The sequence below is a fragment of the Scomber scombrus genome, chromosome 19 (assembly GCF_963691925.1).
Source record: "Scomber scombrus chromosome 19, fScoSco1.1, whole genome shotgun sequence".
NCBI classification, from domain to species: Eukaryota; Metazoa; Chordata; class Actinopteri; order Scombriformes; family Scombridae; genus Scomber; species Scomber scombrus.
In genome coordinates this window covers 24,206,379-24,215,552 of record NC_084988.1, presented here as the reverse complement: position 1 = coordinate 24,215,552, position 9,174 = coordinate 24,206,379, and the positions used below count along the sequence as shown (strand labels likewise).

At 39.0% G+C, this 9,174-nt stretch overlaps 1 protein-coding gene across 1 annotated transcript in view; it reads right to left on the bottom strand.

Moving 5' to 3' along the window:
• ccdc88c (coiled-coil domain containing 88C) overlaps positions 1-9,174 on the bottom strand; it is a 51,697-nt gene that overhangs the window by 14,823 nt on the left and 27,700 nt on the right. Inside the window, exons 17-26 of the mRNA XM_062439829.1 lie at positions 9,015-9,142; positions 8,738-8,879; positions 8,439-8,582; positions 7,930-8,091; positions 7,544-7,821; positions 6,130-6,273; positions 4,385-4,571; positions 4,101-4,246; positions 3,873-3,962; positions 3,443-3,747 (exon numbers count right to left, since the gene is read on the bottom strand). Coding sequence (XP_062295813.1) covers positions 3,443-3,747; positions 3,873-3,962; positions 4,101-4,246; positions 4,385-4,571; positions 6,130-6,273; positions 7,544-7,821; positions 7,930-8,091; positions 8,439-8,582; positions 8,738-8,879; positions 9,015-9,142 — 1,726 coding nt within the window. The remainder of the gene's footprint in view (positions 1-3,442; positions 3,748-3,872; positions 3,963-4,100; positions 4,247-4,384; positions 4,572-6,129; positions 6,274-7,543; positions 7,822-7,929; positions 8,092-8,438; positions 8,583-8,737; positions 8,880-9,014; positions 9,143-9,174) is intronic.

The following is a 9,174-nucleotide window of genomic DNA, read 5'->3' as shown; positions in this document are numbered from 1 at the left end:
GCGATGATGTCGGCTGTGATGTCAGAGGAAGACCAGAATCGCAGTCTTCTGGTGAGAGAGAGGGAGGGACGGGTGGAGGATTGGGAGGTGGGGGAGATGGAGGTGGGGAGGAGCTTTTCTTGACTTTTACTGCGGAGGAAAGAGAAACGTTTCTGGGCGGGAGGAGCTGAGAGGGAGGGAGAGAAACGGAGAGAGGTAGAGAAATGATAAAAGAATGAATAGTCGGTTAAAAAGTTATTAATTATATGACTGACAGAATGTAAAAAAAAAAAAAAAAAAAGATCACATGCAAGAGAACCCATTAGAATTAAACAAGAAAACAGCATTGTGAAGTCAAACCATGCAATAGAATCAGGACTGAACTCAACTCACTCTCATTATTATCAAACTTATAGCTCTCCTCAGTGCACAGGAAATAACAGATTAAACCTTTAAGCCATAGCTCTGCACTGAAAGAAGCTAGTGGCATCATTTATTAGTAATGTTTCAATTGCTCTCCTTCCACACACACACACACACATTTCGCCATGCCATCTTGTTGAACTAAGAGTGAATTGAGCTCAGTCGTGAGTAGAATGACCTTTAAGAAAAGAGTACAAGAAAACCCATAGAAATAAAAACTGCAATAATCATGCATTAGAATCCATTTCTACCATCAGAACAGAAGAGAGAAGAGAGAAGTTTGCATCTGTCAGCTACAGTGTGTAGTGGTTCCCATTCATAATGTTTGCTTGCATGTTTGGAATTATGAGCTATTTTGTCTGTACTTAATTTAACATAGATACTAGGCCTGTCATGAGAACTACTTTTTTGGACGATATACTACCTCAGAAAAACAGTTATTTAGTAAATGTATTTACCCAAATTGGCTAAACATCTACTTACTTAGCCAATGTGACATGAATAGCCTCTTAGCTGCTAATATGAAGTGAATGTCCATGTATCATATGATAAGTCCATATATAGACATGATGATGCTGATATTTATGTTATTGTATGATAAGTCGATAATTATTGTGTCAGGCCTAATAGATGGATTAACTACATTATACAGTACTTAACTCTACTTTGACAAGTAAGATATAAATAAACATAATTGTGTGTAGCTTGTTTCTAATAATAATGATCATAAGCTCTTAGATTTGTCTGGGGAAACCCTGCTGTAGCTGATACAGATAGCTACAGTGACGCTCACCACGAGAAAATAAGCTGCAGTTGTCAAGAAAAACTACCTGAAATGTGGTCTCATTTAAACTAACATGTGCTGAGGGTCTCGTGTTGTTACACCCAGCAGATTCATGGACAACAACACAGTGTCCTGGCATAACCTGTAACCCTCTGGCTCTATACTCAACCTCTTCTCACCCTCTCACACTAAATCTAACACAAACATTTTTGGATTATCGATGCATCTAATTCAAATATTTTGAAATGTTGTTTGTGTGTAATTTCCGTGTATTAGCCCCGCTGTGTTGACATAAGAATAGCTGGCTGTGCGAAGGGACGACCCCTCAGCGATCTGGGAATAATTCCTGTTGCTGTTTCAGATTGCTCAGTTCTCCCAAAAGCCTGCCAGCATTCCGTTCCTCTCCAGATGTCTTCCGTGTTCCTAACTAAAAATGTGGCATCCTGCGACATCACATACATCAAGATATGTCAAGAATAGCCCAAACTTTGTTTTGATTGTTGTTTGTGTTATTGTGTTTGGCAGGACATCCAGGAGGGAGAGTAAAATTGTGACAATTTTTGGCATACTTCTATCTGACAGTATGATACAAATAGACTAGACTCTCACATGGCTGATAGTGTTCTATTATTACTCTTAGTTACACTTATGTATTTAACAGCACTTCAGTCTAGAACCATAAGAGTACGATAAAGACACAAAGCTCCTTATGAGTGTACTCATTTTAATGCCACTAATCTAGAGATTGGGATTAAATTTAACTGTATTACAAAGACTTTAGTTAAAAATTTTAAATAAAGACACAAAGCAAGGAGCCTAATAACACAGACTGATATCTCCCTGAATGTAATTAAATCTTTTCTCTCATTTTGCATTTTATTTTAATGTGTGGTGCTTTAATTGTTTTTTCTAAATTTGCTTGTACATTACTTCTTAACCACATGCAATTTATGTTATTTCTCTCTAATAAATACAATTTTACATTTAGTAAAAAATAGTAAATGTAATTCTGAAGCTTAAAAAGGACTAAACTGACCATTTTCTATATATTTCTTATTGTCAATAAATCTCATGTACAGAAACAAATCAACAATGAACTGATCCTACTTAAGGTAAGGTAAAGTAAACTTTATTGATCCCCTTAGTGGGGAAAATTCGAAATTGGCACAATGGCTTTGTAATGGTGAAGTGATGAAAACATAAAATTAAAATAAAATACAATAAACTATCTCTAAAATAATCTATAATTATATAAATCTACAATATATATAAATTCCTTCTACTATATACAAGTGTGCAATATTCCTGGGATTAAACAGTAAGGACAGCCTCAGTCTTATTAGTGGGAGTGGGAGGCACTGGGAGCTGTGGTGTTATACAGTCTGATGGCTGATGGTATGAAAGAGCTCCCCAAGCACTTTGAGGCACGTGGCTGAATGTGTGTGCAGTACACAGTGTGTGTATCCAATGCCTGATATACAGTATTCTCAGGAGAGACGCTTCACAGTGCTGTTCACCAGCTTGTTGTGTTACAAACTCTTGACTTTGTGCTACATTACTCAGAGAACAGTCTAAAGTCAAGAGGGACCTCAGGGTTACTATCTTATTGCTGTTTTTACTGTTTGGAACTGTTTCTGAACAAGCTATGATAATTACGCTCTTCAGGGGTGCAGTGGAGAGGCTCACTGACATGTTCTTAATAGATTTTGGATAAAAATGAAAGTCTATGGCACAGAGGAATAAGATATATCAGACTTTAGATACACACACAATATTTGTAAGTCAGAACCATTCATGTTGGTTTGTTTCTGCACATGAGATTTGTTCACAATGAGAAAAACGTAGAAAATAGTCAGCATTATCCTGAAATAATTATATAATAATTTAAACTGTTGCATGCACTTCATGTGATGAAACGACTAAGAACTGTTAGTACTCCTGCTGGTGAACACAGTGGAGATCGCATACAGTGGATGAAACAAAGGTGTACTGTCAGTCAGTTATATGATGGTCAACAGCGCCCTCCATAGGAGCAGACAGGGAGGTGCACCTAATCCAAACTGTCCTTGTGACTTTTCCAATGAACATATTAGTGAAATATGTATCAGATAAATGCTGAATGTGTATTTTACAGTAATACACCTTAAAAGGACATCTCCTTGTAATGACTGCTGTATGAAAAGTGTGTATGTGTATGTGTGTGTGTGTGTGTGTGTGTGTGTGTGTGTGTGTGTGTGTTTGAGAGACAGTATTTACCTCTGGTGATGGGCGTCAGCGCAGGACTCTGGGGTCCCAGGCTTGGGCTGCTGGTGTGGTTGTTATGGTTACTGTGGGCATGGCCGCTGTCTAGGGAGTCGCTTCCTGTCCTCTGTAGCAGCGGGGGCGGGGTTTCAGGGAGGAGGAGAGGAGGCGGGGCGGGTAGGGGGATGTCTGGGGCGCATTTAGCTCGTTCTTTCTCTTTGCCCCCTTCCTTGTCTCGGTCGGGCCCCCTCTCCCTGCTGCTCTCCTTTCTTGGTTTGATGAGTTTGGCTAAAGCTTTGGCTCCGGACCACTGACTCCTCCTGACAACACACAGCAACACTTACTGTACAACTGTCATCACTCTCTGCTACATTAAATCCTCACACTGCACCACATGATGTACTTTTTATCTAAAAAACAATGGAGGTGTTGATAAAAGCATTACTTTTTAGGTGTGGGGTCGTAGAACTTGTACTGGTCCATGATCTTCTCCTCTAGTTTCTCTTTCTGACGACGGAGAGCATTCAGCTTATCACTGAGGCAGAGGGACAAAAAAATATGATGTTATGTATTGCATGTATTTATATGTTATAGATAATCAAATATTAAGGGTGGTGCCAACTCTGTAGCTACATTTCTACCATATAAATACAGGTGGTGTGTGGATACTTACATGTATAGTTTCTGTTCCTGGTGATAGAGCTCTTTGCTCTCCATGCTTCTCTCCAGCAGAGAGTGGTTCTGCTGACTCAGCAGGTTGATCTGACTCAGCAGGTGGTGGTTTTCTTCTTCTAGGTTCCCCTTCAGTCGACTCAACAGCTAAACACACACATGTGTACAGGAAAATGGCAAAGTTAATGATTTTGTTTGACTCCAGCAATAGAGGTTGTAGTGTAAGGAGTCAAAAGAAAGAATGCTATTAAATAAGTTAGTAATAAAACAATTCTTTAGGATTACCTCACAGTGGTTGTCCAGTTTGGTCATGTTCAGATCCAGGCCCTGGTGTTGCTCATTCAGCGCATCGTATCGTGACATCCATCGACTGGCCTCCTGCTGGGAGGAGCTTAACGAGCTCTTTAGTTCAATCAAGCGCTGCTGGAAGCCGTCGCATTGTTCCGACTGCTGTGATTGGTTCTCCTTCAACCTGGAGGGTGAACATGAAAGAATTTAGATAGAATGGAAGACTGTTGGGACAGATCTGAGAAAAATCAAGTGACCACAATACTGGTGATCCTGGATAACTGGTATCATGAAGCCAACTATCAACTGGCTCTGTTAACTCTCCGCTTACTGATCCAGCTACACAAAAATTCATGAGAAAGAGGCAGAGTTGTTGATAAAATAGTGATATTTGCAGGTAAATGTGTAACAGTGACACATAACTTTCAACATAATGGTGAAATGAATACAATATAATTACACAACTAGAATATAATAAGAAGCTGAAGAAACACTGCAATATTTCTGGAATATGTAATTTTCTGAACTTACCAGACTGTTTTAGCTGTTCTGTTATTTACTTTTTACCCACTTTTTCATTATATCCACATTACTGATGATTATTTATGAAAGATTTCATAGTGTAAATATTTTTGTTCTATTTTTATCTCTACAATATTGTTGTAATATCGATATCGAGGTATTTGGTCTAAAATATCGTGATATTTGATTTTGTCCATATCGCCCAGCCCTATTATTATATATGATATTTATTATATACATCTTTAAACAGCCTGATATATGTTTAGTATGTTTTTCTCCAATCAATCGCCCTTCCTAAACTAACATTAACGATTTCTTCTTCTAAACCTTCAAACTGTGTCTTAGATCACAACTAAGATGCTTAGAGAAGTTTAACCTTAATTAGCTTTAGTTTTTATTTATTTTCTCTTTGGTGTTTGACAGTACAACATTTAACATTGTGAGACAATTCCTGTTATACACAGAACATGGACCATCAGTGGCATAAAAAAAAAAATCAAACAAGAATAAAAATAAGAATACAGTATAAATAAATGAAACCCCTCGTATAAAGGGCATGTTGATAGTTACATAACTAGGTAGAATATCCACACAGCAGATTATAATGTTAGATATACTCAGAGGAAAGTAATCACACTACAGGCTCATCAGGCAGTGTGATGTGAGTCCTAAGCAAGTCCCAGATCGGTGCCTTATTCTTGTTTCTATTGTTCATCCGGTCTTAATTAGCATTTCTTTATTAGATAAGAAATTATAGATCAATCTGTCTTTATTACCATAGTCCTTTAAAGTATCTACAATTATTTTTTTCAGGTATTTTAGCCTATTACAGACCAACTGTGTACTTAAAATGCAACTATAGTTATTATTACAGCTGACGCTTAAATCTCCTGGCCTCAGCTTTGGTTTTGTTACTAGAGGATGAATTATGTCCTCTTATTCTGACATGAATCTGTAACTTAGTACATGTTACATTGAGGATTTTTTATTGGGTTAGGGTTAAGTGGTTTTCTTCTTCTACTCTTTGACTGTTCTATATAAAGTACAAAGTTTGCCAGACAGGAATTCTGTGTTCTTCCATACTATTGATTGCTAATCTTTACTTATGTCTTAATATCCAAAGCATAAAGATATCATTAGCATACTTGTAGCAAAATTTGGTAATCTGGAAATCTAAACAAACCATCTCTTTTCCACTGTCTGACGGTGTTTTTCTATACCTGTCCACGTCTGTTTTTAGCTGCAGATTCTCTTGCTGCAGTAGTCGATTCTTCTGGACCTCCTGGTTTAGCTCCTCTTTATCCTTCTGACCACGCTCCTCCTGCTCCTCCCATTTCTCCTTCTGCTGCAGCAAAATGCAATGCCTGCAGACAGAGACGAAGGGTGCAAAAGAATTACTTCTATGTGATAGACATTCCTATTTGAGTGTCACACTGTCATACACCTTTGATACCACACAACTGTGTATTTCTGCTTTCTACCTACTGTTCTACACCTGCAACTGTGAATAATACGTTTCCTGGAATAACAGCATTTATTAGAATTCTAAAATATATAACACAGTAGTCAGTGACAGTATGAACCTGCTGATTAAATGTCAGTGTTTGAGGAAGTGTTACAAATCATTACAGTTAATTGAGTGTGAAGCTGTGGTTGTATGGTGGTGGTGGTTGTGTGTTGGTTGATGTTCCGGTCACTGATCAATGAGACTGTGACCTACTGGTCCTGGTACAATACAGTGTGTGTGTGTGTGAGACGTCAATAATGAACAAAGTGAAACAGAGAACAGACTGTATGTTTCATGTGACCCCCTGCATGTCTTTACATTCAGTGTGTAATGTCTAAGGGAAATTTCTGTTTCAGTCCAAGTGGAAGTGCCTTAAACCTGCATTCTCTCTAAAGGCCAGCAGGGGGCGACTCCACTAGCTCCAAAAAGAAGTTAAAATGTATTGAGGTCTATAAGAAAATGAGCCCACTTCTCACTTGATTTAAGACATCAGTAAACAGTTTCCTAATAACTTTATGGTCTCCATCTCTAGTTTCAAGTCTTTTCCATACAGCATCATTTTCTAATTATGGTCCCATTTATAGTAAAACAGAATATAAAGCAGTGTATGCTTTATGGCGTGGCTGTGTTGTGATTGACAAGTCGCTAGACTGTAGCCTTTAAATCAGGCATATTCAAACTATTCCATTAAAGGCTGTGAGCCTGCAAGTTTTTGTTCCAACCAATCTAGAGCACATGATTCGACCAATCAGCTGTCTGAAGACTGAGAGTTGATTAAATGAGTCAAGCCTGGTGTGCTCCTGCTTGGCTGGAATGAAAACCTGCAGCCACATGAACCTTTATGGAATAGTTTGAACATCCCTGCTGTAAATGCACTGTGCTAGCCCAGCTAGCAGGTAGTGTTATGGAACAGTAGTTCACAAACCTGCAGTGTGTTAGGAAAGGAACATCTTCATCAGTTGATTTGTTATCTTAACACACAATCTCAACCACAGTCAAAGACGAGTAACATTACACGCAGTTTATAAATATCAACCTTTAGCTTATTATCTGCTATATTTTCCTCCCTGACAAGTTTCTGGTCATGAGTTGATCTCTCAGTAGTCTTTGTAATGTTATAAACTTACTTGCTGTGCATCGTCCTGAGCTCGCTCTCTAGCGTCCTCTGCTTGCCTTTCAGCGCAGTTTGCTGACTGATGAGCTGCTCGTATTCGTGCGCTTGCCTCTCATGAACGTTCAGCAAGCGTTCGTGGTCGCTTAGCACGCCTTCTCTGGCTCGCCACTCCTCGTCACGCTGCCGCTGCCACGACTCTACCTCCGTTTCCAAGGCGGTGACTTGGCCCTGCAGCACAGCATTCTGGGCCATGAGAGATGCGCTCTGAGACGAGAGAGTAGAGTTCTCCACCTAAGACACAGAAAGATCCATTAGAATTGAACTTGAAATACTTTTTACATCACCAGGGCAAGAATAATATTACAAAAGTTATCATTCCTGCTAATTAGCACTGTGCACCTGTAATTTAGCAGTCTGTGTGTGTAAGGAGGAATTCTGCTCCTGCAGGGTGTTGGTGTGCCGCTGCAGTGACACCATCTGGTTGTTGAGAGAAGTGTTCTGGTTTTCCATCTTTTGGAGCTGCTCTTTTATTAAACTGCTCTCTGTCTGTAAGGAGGAGTTCTGGAGAAAACAGTGACACCGGAAACTGTTACTAACACAACACTCAGGAAGAGAACATCCAAACATTTGAGTAAAAAATACATTTACAAATAGTCATTTCTGAGGTTGCTGCTCCAGTAACTGAGAGATTAAACATTATTGATCAGTGTAGGAGAAACTGAAACTTTGCTCCAGATTAAAAAGTAAATATAATACAGTTCAAATTAGAATAAATGAGTACGTCAAATGATCTACTTATGTACAAATGCAAAGTATTATAAATACAGTATATGCATGATGTGGGGAAATATTGTACATTACACATTTTATTTGTATTCAGGGGTTCATAAATTAGAAGAAAATCTTACATTCTTCTCTACATCAATGAGATGATCTTTGATGCGGAGCAGCTCAGCAGTGGCTGACCCATGACCATGATTTCCCCCTGACTGCTGCTGCGAGTGGTTTTCTTCCTCCTTTTGCTGACGCAGGGCAGACAGTGTCTGACGAGCCTGCAGCACAAAAAAAGTAGTAGTACATCATTATTTTTATTGCATCCATGTTTCCTTCACTTGTGGAAAAGATGTGAGAAAAAAGACAGTTCTGTATCTTCACTTGGATAAAAACAGCAACAGAGTGTGTTTTTGGTAATAATTTGTGTCGTTACGTTGGTCAGTTCAACACGTAGCATGGTGCTCTGTGTGTTGCTCTCTTCCAGTTTCTTTTCCAGAGTGGAGATTTTCTTCTCTTTAAGCTTCATTGTCTGTTGGACTGTTTCCTCCAGCCGGGACTCAAGCAGCCTGTACCTGCTGACATATATACACAGAAGGGAAATCAGTTCATTTCTACATTCTAAATAAGTTCTGCATATCAAATCATTTAAACCTGATTAGTAACCCTGGAATGGGATTGAAACATCATTTTGCTATGTGAGAGGAAGCTACCTGTCCTCCAGTGTGTGCTCTTGCTGCAGTAGTTTTTCTCTGTTCAGTCCGATCTTCTCCAGTTCTTCATTGAGTGTCTCTAACTCAACGCTCTGCTGCTGAACACTCAGCTTCTCTGACACCAGATCCTGCAAAAACAAAGCTCCATGTTACACAACAA